Here is a 15721-nt window from a genome sequence, read left to right on the forward strand (position 1 = left end):
TCCAAACTAGTATAAACTTGGAAACTATCAATTTGTCCACAAGTAACGGCTCTTTTGAATGACTGATGAGGAGATAAATATTATTACTTTTATTTTCCATTTGTCACTTTGAGATTTGTATCATGTTAATAATGAACATAACAATTTTAAAGACAACAGAGGTCGAGTCTCCACATGACATTTCTCTTATAAATACCCAAAAAAGTCTCAAATTCGAATCTCTAATCTCTTGATTGATTAAATAGAAATACTCAACTCGGTTAAGTGGTTTTTGTTAAGTGTGATCATAATTACAATATAAAATAAAACTGTGGGCAAGCATCATGGCCATGGCCGTCTAAAACAGCGACAATATAATATTAGTAGTATTATTTGTGAAATGAAATATCAAAATCTATAATCTATAGCTGCTCTGCAAAGTACATATAGGCTTCTGCTGCATAAAACAGAAAAGATAGATGGATTATAGAATAGGTTGCACATAAATAAAACCCAAACGCAACAACAGCTACCAAACCAACACACTCTCTCTCACTCTAAGGATAATACACAACTACTTCAGAGAGAGAGAAGAAAGAGTCTCTCTCACACACAGTGACACAGGTACTCGCTCGCTGAGAGAGAAGAAAGAGACAGTAGTCTTCTGTGTGTCTCTTGTGTATGCAAAGCAGAGTGTAAACCAAAAGCGCCATTTCTACTCACTCTCTCTCTCTCTCTCTGCTCCAACCTTATCAATGTATGTTCTCTCTCTCTCTCTCTCTCTCTCTCTCTCTCTCCGAGTTCAAGCATTTCGTTTTTTTGTTGCTATTTGTGTAATTGAACAAATTAAAGATGAGCTTATTATCTGTTTTTTTTTCTTTCTTTTTTTCTGTTTCTTTATGAGTGCAATTTCTCTGGCTTCTCTAAGTTACTGATTCAGTCTCTTTTTTTTTTTTTTTGCTGCGGTTATCATAGATTTTTGTTTCGCTGCAAAATGAGAAGGGAGTTTTTTGGCTGAATGAGGTGCCGTTTCTTAACCAAAGCCTTCTCGTGCGTTTGGTTACCGAGAAAAACAAAACAAAAAGAAGGAAAATTTTATTTCTTCAAAGTATGGAAGCTTTGATTTCTTTGATTTTTGTGCAGTTTATTGGTAGCCAAACAAGAATACAAAATTAAGAGATGAAACTGTGCTTTAAATTCTGCTTCAGTTTTTCTGAGCATGTGCTTGTTTTGCCCTAAATTTGGCAAATTTCAAGAATATATGTTTTAACATTGTCACACATTTATTTTCCAATGCTGGAAAAAGAGATTTTTTTTATATATATTAATTTGTAGTTAGACAACTCAGTCCATGAACATAATACTACACTATACACATACAACATACATACACAAATATAAATAAATTGTGAAAGTTTCTCTTGTTCTTTAAATTTGGATTTGTTTTTTGGTGAGCAAGTCTTGAAGGATTTCATTTCCGTTTTGTAGCTTGTTATGTGAATCTCAGTTTAATTAGTGGTGCCAAAATGAACGGGAATGGACAAATGGATGTGCATTACATAGACACCGACTTTCCTTACACGCCTACTGAAAGCTTCATGGACTTCTTTGGAGGTGTTACCCATGTACCGATGAACTATGGCCATGCCATGCCGATGCATGATCAGGCACGTTTGATTTATCCATTTGGGATCCGTACTTTTGTTATGAAAGTTATTCTGTGATGTCATGTTGTTTGCTGCCTCATTAGGTTGTTCATGCTTTTGGCAGTGGTTGGATAGTGTAAGGTTGTTTCAGATCCATCTTGCTTGTGAACTTGGGTAGTTTGTTTCCTTCGATGCATTTGTTTAGTCTTTCTATTTTACATGCATTAAATTGCTTGTTTTTCGATAAAAGTAAATTCTAAAATGATCATTAATGGAATTCGTGGAATTTTTGTTTGTCTCACAAGTTAATGAGGTTGTCATGATCATTATCACTGTGAAGCAAGGTCAAGTCTGCTCACGTTTTTATCTGTAGTTTCTAGTGCAAGATGTTGTTTCCTACAGCAATTAATTTTGAAACAACTGGGAAGATGATATGTTCTGACGTATATTACTTTTGTTCTATGTATATTTGGATTGTCAACTTTGAGTTTTCGCACAAATTTTCTGAACTATACAGAACACTATGAGTTGTATTCAAGATGTCACCGTAACGTTTTATCATTTTTCTGAGGGAAATACGGTATAATTTTGATGAACTGAAATTTTAGCTATGCTGAAGTGTTATTTTTATATTCTGTCTGTCCAGGAAACTGCATACTGGTCAATGAATATGCATTCATACAAATTTGGACCCTCTGGTCCGGGGAGTAATTCTTATTACGGTAATTATTATGAGGTAAATGATCATTTGCCCAGAATGGATGTCAGCAGGAGGACTTGGGAACACCCTTCAGTGATGAATTCAGAAGAGCCTGCAAACATTGATTCACATCCAGAAGAAGAAGATGCAGTCGCAGAAGCTGCACCTGAAGAATGTTAGTCAGAACTTACTTCTGTCTATTTGTATCCCACTGACTGTATGGACTGAAATAAATATTATGCTACCAGCCAATAGGAGTTGTGAAAGACCATTTTTCCTTGATATTCCACATGGCAGTTTTTGCTAGCTGTTAAAACCAAAAGTGCATTTTGTTGCAATTTATTTCTCCATGGATCTTCAATGTCCTTATTTCATTTTACTTTTCATTGAAGCTTTACTTCATTCTTGTTTTCTGAAGTCATTTTTGACCAGTCATTGGAACACTTTATCTCTAACCATAAAGAAATTTATTTTTCTTTTTAGGCATTCAGAATCAGCAAAATACAAATACTTCTCAGGTATGGATCTTGCTTTGTGGTTTGTGCAGTTTCTTGTTTTCCTTCTGCTATATTACATATGGTCAGTTTTTATGCATATTTACTGTGCACTAAGTCCAGTACTAATTTGTTTTGGAATAAATGCACCTAGGTATTTTTAATTTGAATTCCTGCACTGTTTCTATGTTAAACATTTCTGCAGGTCGTATGGCAAGAGGATGTTGATCCTGATAACATGACCTATGAGGTTTGTTATGTATACCTTATCACACTGTCCTGTATTGTTGCTATGGCATGCTTTTTTCAGATGAAGTATATCTTGTTGGAAGTAGAACTTCTTTACCTTTGTTTTTTTGGTCTACATCAGGAATATTAAGCATTAACACAAACCTGGGAAGTTGCACATTCATCCCCACCCTAAACTTTGTTCACCTGCTTCTTTCAAGTTATTAGTGTATAAAACTGGCTTTTCATGATTCTATAGATTCTGAAAATCAAGGGGAACACTGTTTTCATTGTTCGCAAACCACAAATATTGTGCATTAACAAGATTTTAACTGTAGGTACTTTAGAGGTTTCAGAAACTAGTATAATATGATAAACGTAAACAGGTGAATGAGTTCTTATCTTTTATGTCTCAATACCAAGGCTGGTGATATTTTGATATACATACCGTAGCAAATTATTGCAATATTCGATAAACTTCTGTATACCTTGGCAAGGGTATGAGACATATTGAGGTCACCTACTTTTTCCGTATAGAAGCTTAATATACTTGGGGCAAGGTTTGTCATCGTCCTTTTGTGACATTCGGGTTTGAGGGTTTATTTTTGGAAACATAGACTGAAGTTCAATTACCTAAAATTTTAGTAAAATGCTGGTTCATGAATGAAAGTTTGAAATCGATGGGGGTACTAAAGACAAGTGGGTTCCTTATAAACTTCAAGCGTATCTTGTATATTACCACCTCTTTTATTTATTTATTTTTAACCACAGGTCTGACATGCCTAGTCAGACTATAGATTTTACCAGCTTTACATGAATGTTATCTTTACATGAACGTTATCGATATGTTTTATGTTATGTTGGTTGCAGGAATTACTTGACTTGGGTGAGGCAGTTGGCACTCAAAGCCGAGGTCTTTCTGACGAACTTATTAGTTTGCTTCCAACGTCAAAATACAAGTGTGGAAGCTTCTTCTCAAGAAAGAAATCTGGAGAGAGGTAACATTCTAACTATTGGTGTCTGCCTACAAAAGTAAACCTAAATGCAGACCTTACATTTTCATTGCCTTTCTTGTCCTCATCTCTGAAGTAAATGCAATTGCATCTATCTTTTTCATTTTTCCTCTCTAGACTCTGGAATTACGACAAGTTTGGTAGGGTTCTATTGGTAAATCATTTTGTTATACTAACACAGATATTTTGTCATAAAAGCTTACCTTACCAGAAATGACAAATTTTCCTGCTTGAACTCTATGTATTTGAAGGACTACTTGTGAAAGAGGCTGATCTATCTTATCATCATCATCATCATCATCATCATCATTAACAATGCACTTTAGAAGTCTATAGTGACTGGGAATGACATTTCTCTTCAAGAATTGTCTTAACAACCTCTAAAGAGGGACGGACCCTCTTACCTTATCCTTAAAAAGATGTAAAATATCTGATGCTACTGTTTGGTTTTGGTGACTGTCTTAACACTGTTTTCACACAAAAAAAGAAAAAGAAAAAGAAAAAGGAAAAGAAAATAATATTGGCATAAAATTGTTGTGATAAAATGGACAAGTTTGTGCCCAAATTGGTCCCCTTTATTTGATAAGTCGTTCACTTTGTGTAGTAGAAGTTATTGAAAAGGTAGTGCTGTTGGTAAACATGCGTAAGAACATATTTTCCCTTATTGTTTAGCAGTTTCAGTTTCAGAAAACTTGAGAGAGAGATTTTGGCATCTGCCCATTAACTCTAGTTTTGGAAAAGCAGGTGTGTGATTTGCCAGATGAGGTATAAAAGAGGAGATCGACAAATCAACTTGCCATGCAAACATGTTTACCATAGTGAATGCATCAGCAAATGGCTCGGTATCAACAAGGTTGGCTAATGCCTTAAAATCTAGCCTTTCAGAATTCAGAATGTTCCTATGTTCATTTTGTAATTCGACGGCTGCAAACTCACTCTCATTTCCTTTTGTTGTATTTGTTTAGGTATGCCCAGTTTGCAACCTCGAGGTTTCTGGTGAGGAATCAAGGCATTAAAGCATCAATCGGGAAGAAAAGATTAGGCAAAACCGGTGCTCATTTTGAAGTTGAAAATTTATTTTCCGTAGAATTTGTTTTTTTCTCTTCTTATACATAGACTAGTTGAACTACGGTCTTCCCGTATTTTTTGTTCTGTCTTTTAATACGTTCTGCTGAAGTAGTAAAGAGAACAAACAAGCCATATAATTCAAGTTCCTCTAAGTGAATATGAGATTCAGATTAGAAATGCCACCTTCCAGCCAGAATCCAACCACCAATCGCTATTATTTAAATATGTGAGGTTAACTAAGGCTTAGAATTATACCTCATTTGGGTTCATTTTGATCCTCTTGATCCATCCACATATTCACTTGGGCTTTTAGACAATTTTTTACTTTGCTCCACTTGGGCATTGGCTTGCAGACCTCAGTCCTCTTGAAATGACAGTCTTAAGGCACAGTAATTTTTTCTCCCACAAACAAAGCATGGTTGATTTACTCAGTTAAGAAGTATAAGAAAACCGAAAGAAGATTTAGTTCAAACTATCACCGTAGGCAGCTACATTCTAACCTTTCAGCAAGCACATTTTCTTTACCTCTTTGCAGCAAATCCTCTTCAAGTCTTTTGCAAGAGCACCTAGCCCAAGTTGCACATAAATTGATGTATGAAGTGAGTTGTGGTTTCACAAATTCATCTTTCTTAATCACAAATGATGATTAAGCTAGACAAATGAAACCAAGTGTTGTGATTATTAAACTAGAAGTGTTGAACTTTAAGCATATAGTTTAAATCAATATTATAACAATGAAACATTTAGCCGAAATCAATGTGAATGTACTTGGAGGAATTTTATGTGTATGCAATCATACTTATAATCTCAAGTAATCAAGAATGGATGAAGCAATAAAAATAGTTTTTGAATGCTAAAATAGTCCCAAGTTGATTGAAAAGGAACTCAATAAGTTGTTCACTCAATTAAGTTCTATAGCTTTTAATGGGTCGTTGAAAGCTCAAGGGTCAGTAAAATTGTTAGAAGAGATGAGGCTTTTTGGTATTGTGGAATGTGCTAGGAACCTTTCTAGCGCAAAGTGTAAGAAGTGCCTTCATGTTGCAGTAATTGAACTTATAGATCATGGTTATCAAATGAAAGGGGACATGCTATTTATAGGAGTTGTTACATTAGATTTGAATTGCACCCATTTTACTATAGTTTGTCGTAGGTAATAAACTATGGGGTTCATAAATATTGGTTATGGTAATAAGACAACAATTTCTATTCATGTTCCTATGTCTTATTTGTGGAGTAATACAAATTAAAATATGTTTATATCTATCTTTTTCTCTTTAATTTCAAGTATGGTACTTTGTAATGCACATCACGTCTTTGAACCTTAAGATCCTTTGAAAGGTTTTGTTTTTAGGTTATAGAATTTTCTTTAAAGTCTTCTGTTGAATATCTAATGAATTTTTGATAAACTAGATGTCTAAATGAATCTCGTTTTCGAGAAAAACACAATATATCCTTCGTATAGAAAGTTGTGGCCCTATAGACAGTGTTTGTTTAGGATCTTAACGAATGCAGTTACAGACATATCTACAAATATACATAGCCAACTCTTAGATTGATTTTTAGATTACTATTGACATGGGTCATTAAGTCAAATAGTATCTCCCACTATTTTTGGCAAATTCACATCCCTCAAGATGAAATCTGAGAGTTTCGGTTAAAACTCTTAGTGGGATGGGAGGCTCTCTATTATCCGGATCATCACACCATAATAGATTATTGGGATTTCTCATATAGGAAAGAGAGGGCACGCTTGCCCATTCACATCATGAAGTGATTGCCCATTTCGTTTGACCTATAGCAAATGCAAACTTCTGAATGTTATCATGAAGCACCATTGTACTAGTTAATTCTTAGCCCGCCTTATTTGCTTTGTGTAAAGTTTCAAATATGACCTCATCTTAATAGAATATTGTTCATGCTTGTTATTTACCATTGTAACATCATACGTATGAAATGAAGCTCCTTTTAAGTGAGAGAGTCCTATGTTTTAGGCCCCTTATAACTGAGTACAAGCCTTTATGTATTGGTCACACATAATTAGGAGTTTCACTATGGTGGAAGGCCAAGCAAAGACATCAAAATGCTTTTAATTTATCGACTTTATATTAGCATTTGATTGAGGGAGTTTTAGGTCACATTTATTTAATTTTTAAACAATTTAAAACATATTGTCCTAGGACAACTATTACTCCATAAAGCATATTAATAGTTATAGTATACTCCCACTATTTTGTTTCAAAAACTAAATCGATTTCATAAAAGGATTTTTATTTTGAAATTGGGATTATGTGTTACTATTAACGAAATGTTTTGCATTCCTCAAGTATGGTTAAATAGTTGTCTATAGGCTCATGAATGATTATAGACTTATAATTTCGATCAACATCGAGTCAAGATGTTGAATCTTGGTCTAAGGTGGGTGATTGATTTTATTACACAACTTAACTACTTTAAAACATTCAATGTTGGTGGGAGTTGGACCCAAGACTAATCTTAGAATCCCTAACTAATCTTCTTTCTCATTTTGTTTCCTTCTTCGGGCCTCCATCTTCCTATTACATAACTAATTGAAATAGAAAACTCAAAGCCCAATTGGCCTTGAGGGAATTACAATTCAAGGGAGATAGAATTTACATCAGAGAATAAGAGAGGAGTGGAAAGGCTATAATGAGGAAATTAGAGTGAGGAGCTTATTTGAGGGTTTCAATCCCACTATCAACAAATGTGAGGAAATCAATGGACTTAAACATTTTAAATGGTTTGATGGTGGGATTGAACCCCTCAAATAAGCTCCTCACTCTAAACTCTTCATTGTAGAAGCTCCCAGAGAAGAAAAGCATACAAGCCTATATTTAATTTATAAGCCAATCACTAGTTACAACCCATCCATTCAATCAAACTCATTCATCTAATGAATAAACAGCTCACATAGCTCAATTTGGTTTTGGGACCTTAAGTCCATAATCATCCTTAATTCAATCATGTAATCCAATTAAATAATAAAGGGAATGCAACATTAAACAATTGAGACTTAGAACATATAGGCCTATTTTAAATGGAACAAATAATTCAAATAAGAAATTGGTTGAAGTTTAATGATCAAATTTTGTTTGCAATTGACTGCACTTTTGGGTTTTGTGAAGAGGGAGAACATGTATCTTGAATATAAACATTCATACATTTCACAAAGGAAAATTTACTTATGGAAATGAGAAATGTGATGTGAGATATCTTTTTTTGATGTTTGGTAATTTAACGAAAGTAACCAGAAAATATAATTTTATTTCCTTTATGAGGTTTGGTTTGTAGAAAAATTAAAAACAAAATTTATTTGGTTTTTAAATTATATCCCTAAATTAAAATGTGATTCCATTTAGCAACTCTTGTAAATCACAGGAAAATAAGCTAAAAGCCACGTGTAACTCCGAAAACCAGCTGGTTGCGGAATCGAGCAGATCCAAGAATGGCAATCCCACCTGATCAAAGCAAAAACTAGATCCTCACTCGGCCAAAGCCACGACCCCAATAACAATTATTTAATTAATCTCCAACGGTCGAAAATTTAGTAGAACCCCTCGCCGACCCCACCAACGTTCACCATCTCCTGTAACGGTCACTTCTTCTTCCACTCTCCCCCCACTTCTCCTCCAAATCCAAACCCAAAACCCAAAACGTCAACACCTTCTCTCTCTCTCTCTCTCTCTCTCTCTCTCTCTCGCAGTGTACAGCTCGCTTTGTTTCTGGGTCTTTGTCTGTGTCACTCTGTGTGTGATATGGAACCAGCAAAAATTGATTGGAAAAACTTAGAATGGAAATTTGTTGAGGATAAAGCCTATGAGCAAATAAACGCACCCAAGTGGTTCGATTTCTTGAACCCAGATCAAAACTCTGTGGACGACCAGGCCTGGTTCTGCAGACCCGGTAGCTTAAATCATTACAAATTTACTTCAATTCTTCTTCTCTATTTATACTAATTTTTATTGACCATTATTTTCTTGTTGCAGAATGTAAGCATCCAAAGACGGCTGAAGATTTTCTCAAATCATCACCTCTCAAGGTTCTTACTTTTACTGCCTTTCTTTCTTTTTGGTTGGTTTTATTATGAGGGTTTTGCTTTCTCGTTTTGTTGGTACTCTGTTTGGTTGCTAAGAATATGCGAGGAAAAAGAAAAATCAAGATTTTGATTCTTTGGCATACGTTTCTATGGGCCTAGAAAACACAAATCCAGTTTCACTTTGCAGTTCCAACGACAGCATAAGATCCAATTTTCATTTTCCTCACATTTCATTTCAGAGCTACCAAGCAGAGATTTTGTATAATTGCCTTTTCTTTATTTCTTTCTGAAGGTTCCCAATTTCTTTGTTTGTTGATTTCCAGAAGGTTTCAAGCCCAGCTGTTGTTTCTGAAGTTTCTCCACTTGGTGATAAAATCCAGAGGTAACAAGAAAATCCCATGAACCCTTGTATTTCACAGTACAATATAATTCAACTTTCACAGAACTTAACTTATTTTCTTTCCTAATTTAGAGATGTGAAATTGAAGAGAAGAGGGCTCACTCAGTCTTCAATTTACCCGATTAATAATTCAAGAGTCCAGGAAGACAGCGAAAATCAGAACCCCAACCTATCAACTCCTCCAATTAACCAAGCAAAGGCCATGAAGGCAACCATCAAATCAAGCGCAGAGAAGAAGCAGCCAATTGAAAGCACACCGCAGAACAGTGAGGTGCTTCCGAGGCTGAGAAGCACGCTGTCAGCGAGAAATTTATTTGCAGGGCGAGATATTCTGAATCAGCTTACAGACTTCTGCAGCGAATTGAAGAGAATGGCGATGAGAGCAAGGGAGAAAGAGGATGTGGAGGGGTTGGATGTAAGGAAAAGCCTAGGGGGTTTGAAGGAAGAAGAGGTGGTGAAGAAGGAGGAGTGTAATGGTGAGGTTTTGGGTGAGTTGAATGGGAGGCAAACTGAGAGGATGCCATTGCTTGAGGTGGGTAAAGGGAAAACCAGGAGGCAAACAGAGAGAATGCCATTCCTTGAGGTGGGTAAAGGGAAAACTCAGAGGCAAACAGAGAACATGCCATTGCTTGAGGTGAAAACTGAAGGAATGGAGGGGAGCATTATCAAGGAGAAGCAGAGGAGGAACAAGTAACTTTATTCTTCCTCTATTTTCTATCTTTTAGGGCATGATACTCCGTTTAGGAATAGGCGTCTCAGTCTGTCATTTTACCCCTTGTGATATTGCTAATTGTACTTTGTTATACAATTCATTTATACTAGTAGAGATGCACAAGGATTCTTCTTGTTATAACTTTTAGGCTGGAAGTTGACAAGTTGGCTGGTTATATGACGAGAACTGTCAGACTGATATGCAAAGATAACAATCCAATTACTGTACAAACTTGCTAGAAGTCATTGTATGATTAAACTTTCTGATGACATTGATCTTTCTAGGTGTCCTTGCATGCCATCGATATATGTTTTTTCCTACGCTTGCTCATTTGATGGTTGAAAGTATTGTTAACTTCTGATGACGACCTCATGCAGAAGAATTGACGAGACAGAGAACATCCCAATCTCTCTGAATTTAGAGAGTGTAAAGCGCAAAGGAGGGGAGTGCTTGCTGCAAATCCGAACCAACCCTCCCTCTCCTCAATGCTTTTCTGCCCCGAGGCCCCCAAGCAAACTGACACCTTCACAAGCTTCCAAGTCCAAGCTGATGGTATGTAGTCCTTCTACTTCTTCATGTTATATTTTTGTTTTACCAAGATCAGTGGCATGAAGAATTAAACTATGGTTCTGATTCTTGCTCTAACAATGATTTACAAAAGTTGGTGGGGAAGGAAATATGAGGACTGAAAATTTACATCTAAGGGTTGTAAGTTAGTTGATAACATTCTCTTTTTATGGCCACAACAAAATGCTAAATGACCCGGTGAAGAAATAAAATAGCCCCAACAAAACCTGAATAAAGCTAGTCCAAGTAATATATAAGCTTGCCCCTTGATCTAGTCAAGCCAATCTAACATGGACTGAGATATCCGTGTCTTCTTTTCTGCAAAAGCTTGGAAACTGATCCTTGCAAAAGCTTGGAAACTGATCCTTGAATGGGCACCATTTCAACTTTATAGCTTTGTGTTAATCAAAACCCTAGCTCTTTTTAGCATAGATATCTTAGTTGAAATGATGAAACTAAAATTTCAATCATGGACACTGGAACAGCACATAAATCAATCTAGTCATCACCTGTTCTGCATCCTTCTTTCTTTAAAGCTCAGAAGATCCTCTTCCAGTTTATCATCATAAACTATGGTAGATATGAATATGATTTTGGCCATTACATTACGCTTGCATAATGATCCTCTTATATTTGCCCCTCACCCTGGCCTGTTTTGTTAATTTTGTGCATAACAACTATGCTTCATATACTTGTAAATTCATGCATTACCTTATTAATCTACTGGTGATTTTTTAATTGATTTTTCCTATCACCTTCAGTATCGTATTTTGGATTTGACTTGATTTTCTGCTTGAACTAAGACCACTCATAGAGGAGACTTATGTGCTGGCTTAGTTAGAAATCAAGCATTTTCTGTCAGTTTTCCTAATTGACTTTTTATATTGAATGAGCAGGAAAGGGGAATCCTTGCAGACGCAGAGCAAAACAATAAAGTGACCAAGGAGAATTCCACAGAGAAAGGGAAAACTGCTTGCATTGTTGATGGAAGAGAAGCAAGAACCATGGACGTTTTTTGGTTTCTAAAACCTTGCACAACGCTATCCAACTAAAAAGGGACAACATTGAGCAAGAATTTGACGCTCATTATTTCATTCTTTTCATTTTTCTTTGCTTTGTTACGATTCATTGATTCTTTTTACATTATAGAGTATAGTTTCGGTTTGTTCTTGATTACTATGGAGTTGATAAATAAAACTGTAACGTACTAACCACAAAATAATTGTACTGGGCTCAGTCAGTTCCCATATGAATAAAATTTCAATTTTTACCATCGAGAGACCCGTTCTGTTGAGTTTATGGATTTCATGTACCGTAGGCCTTCAGTTATGGCTACTTCTAATTTGATACCTGTATTTAATGGACATGTAGTTTATGGACTTGTAGAGGAGAAATTCTTAGTCGTGGACAATGTCAGCCGTTCATTCGCCCTCACCACCAAGTGGAATTTCCGTGTATTGGGCAGACCTGAATGTACCCTACTAAAGGGGGTCCACCTAGTTGTGAGGGCGAGTGAACGACTGAATTAATCTCACTGTCGGACCAAAAAATTTCTCCTTACAAGAGGCTGCCCATGTATTGAATTCGTCTTAAAAGATTAACGAGGTTAGCAGTTGCCACGTAACTGTTTAGTGTAAGATATATAAAATTCATTGGTTCCAATCAAATAGGTCGAGTCAACGGTTACTTGACAATGAGTTACAATTCTTTAACATTTTATGTTATTTATAAAAATAAACATAAAAACAAAAACAAAAGGAGGAGAAGCCAATTTCAGATGGGAACCATAAACCAACAATGACAAACCGCCAAACCTTTGCCAACCTAATCCACATACAAATTAAAACAAAAAGCCACCTCACAACCTTTTTTGTTTGTTTTGGCCATGCCTGCAAACCTACAATTGGAGGTTACAAATGAGAACATTTATTTTGTATTCATCTGCCGCATTTTATACCTTTCATATCTATCTATTTATCTGTTAAATTCATTCTTATACTTACAGCCATTATCCTTCACTCTTTTTTTTCTTTCTTCTTATATTATAAACAGAAGATTGGGTAAGATTACAGCTCAAAATCCCACATTAATTCTCAAAGAAAACCATGAGCCATCACCCCTCATCCTCAACTTAATTCGTAAGGGTTTACAAAAGTCGAACTCTTATTGTAAATGTCGGTTAAGTATTTTTATCACTCGAGTTCTGGTCCAACCCTAAATGCAAGTGTCAGGTAACATAAGTGACCACTGTTTTATTTGTTACATGTTTTATTATTTATACGTAATTAACTTGTAATTCAAATGATTAAGAACATTTACTTATGTATTCGAGATCCTGTATTCGAGTTCTTACTTCCCTAATTACAAGTACGAGCCAACCAACTAGCTCTTAGCCCTTATGATTTCTTTTTCTACTAATGTTGGAACACGAACTAAGTTTGAATCTTTCCTTCTGTTTATAAACATAAAAATGAAAAACCATATATGCCAAGCTGCCCATGACAGCTCAGATATAGACCCAAAAAACCCAGGTCGGAAAATCCAACCAACAACGAAAAAGAAAGCGATCAAAGCAATAACCATATCACCTCTGCAATGGCATGAAAACATTCTCACGAAATTACAAGACAAACTTTACAACATAAACAGATCATCCGGCTGGCAAAGTAACAACACCACCACAAACACCATAAACCAACTCTTCATCACACCTTATTTACCACAACAAAAAGAAAAATTCAAAAACAAAAACAAAAACAAAAAGCTAAAACAAGATTCAGAAGTTTGTTTGTGGGATGTAACCAATTACATGGTACCAAGTGAAATCCATTGAAAAGTCATGATGATCTATGATATATGTGTATATCTACCTTGTGCTGCAAAGTAAACAATCCAAGATCCTAACCCAAAGATGGCGTACACGTGGGTAGACCCTATTGGTGTATGATCTTGACTCGGATAAGAGATCCTCCATGGTCTCTACAAAGGGGTTTAGGCTTCTGAGTGGTGGAACGTACAGAGTCAGTGGCACTGCAGAGAAGGCCACTGTGAAGAACAGCTGCAACATGATCATGTACCAAAACTCCAAATTGGATCTTCAAGATTGGATTTTGATGGAAACCCAAATGAGTTTAAAGGGTGTTGAAGATTGATATGCAAAGAAGTATAAAGTTTGGATTTGGATTTGAAGAGAAGGACAGGAGGAGGTTCTGGAAATTCAAAGAAGAAGGTAGAGAGAGAGAGAGAGAATGAGAGAGATAGAAATGATGAATGTGTGAGTCTCTCCGTCTGACTGGTGGTTGGGGTTGTGGGGCTGACTTTGTTGTGTGAGTGTGAGTTTTTGGCTCCTTGAGGTTTCCAGCTCGCTGTCTCTCTGTGCAGCCGCTTAATTATTCCTTGGCCCGCGTTTGTAGCAAGTCGAGAAAAATAACTCTTTGCGTAATCTAGTTTTTTTTCTTTTCCTTTTGCCCTTTTTCTCTTTCTATTTACCAATAATTTTGATACATCTGACATGAGAATCCATATTTTTACTTTATACAATTTTAATATCATAAAATCTTTTATCATTACGTAATCCTCACCATCGAGCTTCGGATACTAACAAACTAACAAATTTCAATAAATAAATTTTCAACAACATAGCTAATATGTCAAATAGCAAAAGCAACAAGCTCAAAAAAAGCAATACAAAAGTTGACAAGAGGAGCACAAAAAACTACCAAACTCATATCATTAACATTAAGCGTCATTTTAAGCTAAGTCCACAACTCAGAAACTCTTATTCTTTCTCGTCTCTCCTCAATCTGGGGTATTTTTGGACTCTTATAAAGGGTTTTCTTTGTGACTAAAGTTTATTTATATTTTTAGTTTGATTATTCTAAGAAATTGATTAGCTTTATTTATGTATTTATTGACTAAGAAACATTCTACAATCTGTCTCTCAACTAACAAAAGAAAAAAAGAAAAAAAAGAAACATGGAGAGAAGCTCTTGCTTGTAAGTGCTAGGTTAGGTTATGCCCCCAATATGAGTGTGGGTTGAGGATGTTGGCTTGTACCAGCCCACTTCCAATCCAGCCCCTCTGTAATTTTTTCCTTATTTTTCAATGAATTTAATTTTCGACAAAATAGGAAGAAAAAATAAATAAATAAAAAGAAACACTTCGTGCAAATTTGAAAGCATAACACACGCACCTAATTAATTGGAGAGCAATTTGCTTTTGAAGTCGGTTTTGTGAATCTGGACGCAAGCAATTAAGCATAATATAAAAAAGGCTGCAATCTGAGGCACCAAAGTATCCATCCATGTGTCCTTTTGTGGTTCAAAGGCTAGAAATGCAAACTATTGGGAGACAATTGTCGTTTTATGGGCCGCGAAAGTAAATGCCTTTTGTTGGTAACAAAAAGCAAATGCCTTTCAAGGAACCATCAACAATGCATTTCATACATATTCATATTTGGATAATATTCTCAAAATTCCCCATAAAGTGTTAGGGAGTTTACCATTTTTACTTCCGACAATACTAAATCAACATATGTTTCCTTTTAATATAAATGATATCGAGGAGACGAGATTCGAATCTAGGACTTTAGTTGCATAGTAAAATTATATTTAATCATTTGAATTATGAACTTTTAATTACTTTTTGGTTTGGGGTAGAATAATACCTAAATTATCAATAAACAAAATCAGACCGAGTATTATAATTTAATATAAAATACTTTATTTTTACTACACATGTCACACGAGGGCAACATGAGAATCTCGAGTAAATCGAATTGAACTATTTTGATAACGTTTTGTTGGTTACAATTGATAAAATCATTATATGACATAGCCGGTATGGTTAATGATTTAGGTT

The 15721-nt window shown here is 35.5% G+C and overlaps 3 protein-coding genes across 7 annotated transcripts; 2 read left to right on the forward strand and 1 right to left on the reverse strand.

The window, feature by feature from the left end:
• The first annotated feature begins 444 nt into the window (after positions 1-444).
• LOC117618873 (E3 ubiquitin-protein ligase BIG BROTHER) lies at positions 445-5305 on the forward strand. Of its 4 annotated transcripts, XM_034348626.1 has the most exons (9): positions 445-736; positions 955-1002; positions 1468-1646; positions 2272-2500; positions 2809-2843; positions 3025-3069; positions 3918-4045; positions 4805-4913; positions 5026-5305. In XM_034348626.1, the coding sequence occupies exons 3-9, from the start codon at positions 1506-1508 to the stop codon at positions 5074-5076; spliced, it is 738 nt and encodes a 245-aa protein (XP_034204517.1). In that variant the 5' UTR covers positions 445-736; positions 955-1002; positions 1468-1505; the 3' UTR covers positions 5077-5305. The 4 variants fall into 4 exon arrangements, with proteins under 4 accessions (XP_034204517.1, XP_034204515.1, XP_034204518.1 ...); XM_034348624.1 differs by lacking the exon at positions 955-1002 and having other exon boundaries at positions 446-736; XM_034348625.1 differs by lacking the exons at positions 445-736; positions 955-1002 and adding an exon at positions 1011-1087.
• A 3417-nt stretch (positions 5306-8722) lies between these two features.
• On the forward strand, positions 8723-12138 carry LOC117618802. 2 transcript variants are annotated; one of them, XM_034348537.1, is made up of 6 exons: positions 8723-9049; positions 9133-9185; positions 9509-9564; positions 9655-10272; positions 10672-10846; positions 11758-12138. In XM_034348537.1, the coding sequence occupies exons 1-6, from the start codon at positions 8902-8904 to the stop codon at positions 11911-11913; spliced, it is 1206 nt and encodes a 401-aa protein (XP_034204428.1). In that variant the 5' UTR covers positions 8723-8901; the 3' UTR covers positions 11914-12138. The 2 variants fall into 2 exon arrangements, with proteins under 2 accessions (XP_034204428.1, XP_034204427.1); XM_034348536.1 differs by having other exon boundaries at positions 8724-9049; positions 9506-9564.
• A 1281-nt stretch (positions 12139-13419) lies between these two features.
• Positions 13420-14231, reverse strand: LOC117619009. Its single transcript, XM_034348827.1, has one exon. The coding sequence runs from the start codon at positions 13932-13934 to the stop codon at positions 13728-13730; it is 207 nt and encodes a 68-aa protein (XP_034204718.1). The 5' UTR covers positions 13935-14231; the 3' UTR covers positions 13420-13727.
• Between the last annotated feature and the right edge of the window lie 1490 nt (positions 14232-15721).

This window comes from Prunus dulcis, chromosome 2, assembly GCF_902201215.1.
Source record: "Prunus dulcis chromosome 2, ALMONDv2, whole genome shotgun sequence".
Lineage (NCBI taxonomy): Eukaryota > Viridiplantae > Streptophyta > Magnoliopsida > Rosales > Rosaceae > Prunus > Prunus dulcis.

Bases quoted from the DNA above. Each gene is read 5' to 3' on its own strand.
- LOC117618802 (XM_034348536.1), top strand. From the start codon at position 8,902: ATGGAACCAGCAAAAATTGATTGGAAAAACTTAGAATGGAAATTTGTT. The intron at 9,050-9,132 runs GTAGCTTAAATC...TTCTTGTTGCAG, and splicing joins GGCCTGGTTCTGCAGACCCG to AATGTAAGCATCCAAAGACG. The intron at 9,565-9,654 runs GTAACAAGAAAA...TTCCTAATTTAG, and splicing joins CTTGGTGATAAAATCCAGAG to AGATGTGAAATTGAAGAGAA.
- LOC117618873 (XM_034348626.1), top strand. From the start codon at position 1,506: ATGAACGGGAATGGACAAATGGATGTGCATTACATAGACACCGACTTT. The intron at 1,647-2,271 runs GCACGTTTGATT...CTGTCTGTCCAG, and splicing joins CCATGCCGATGCATGATCAG to GAAACTGCATACTGGTCAAT. The intron at 4,046-4,804 runs GTAACATTCTAA...TTGGAAAAGCAG, and splicing joins AGAAAGAAATCTGGAGAGAG to GTGTGTGATTTGCCAGATGA.
- LOC117619009 (XM_034348827.1), bottom strand. From the start codon at position 13,934: ATGATCATGTTGCAGCTGTTCTTCACAGTGGCCTTCTCTGCAGTGCCA.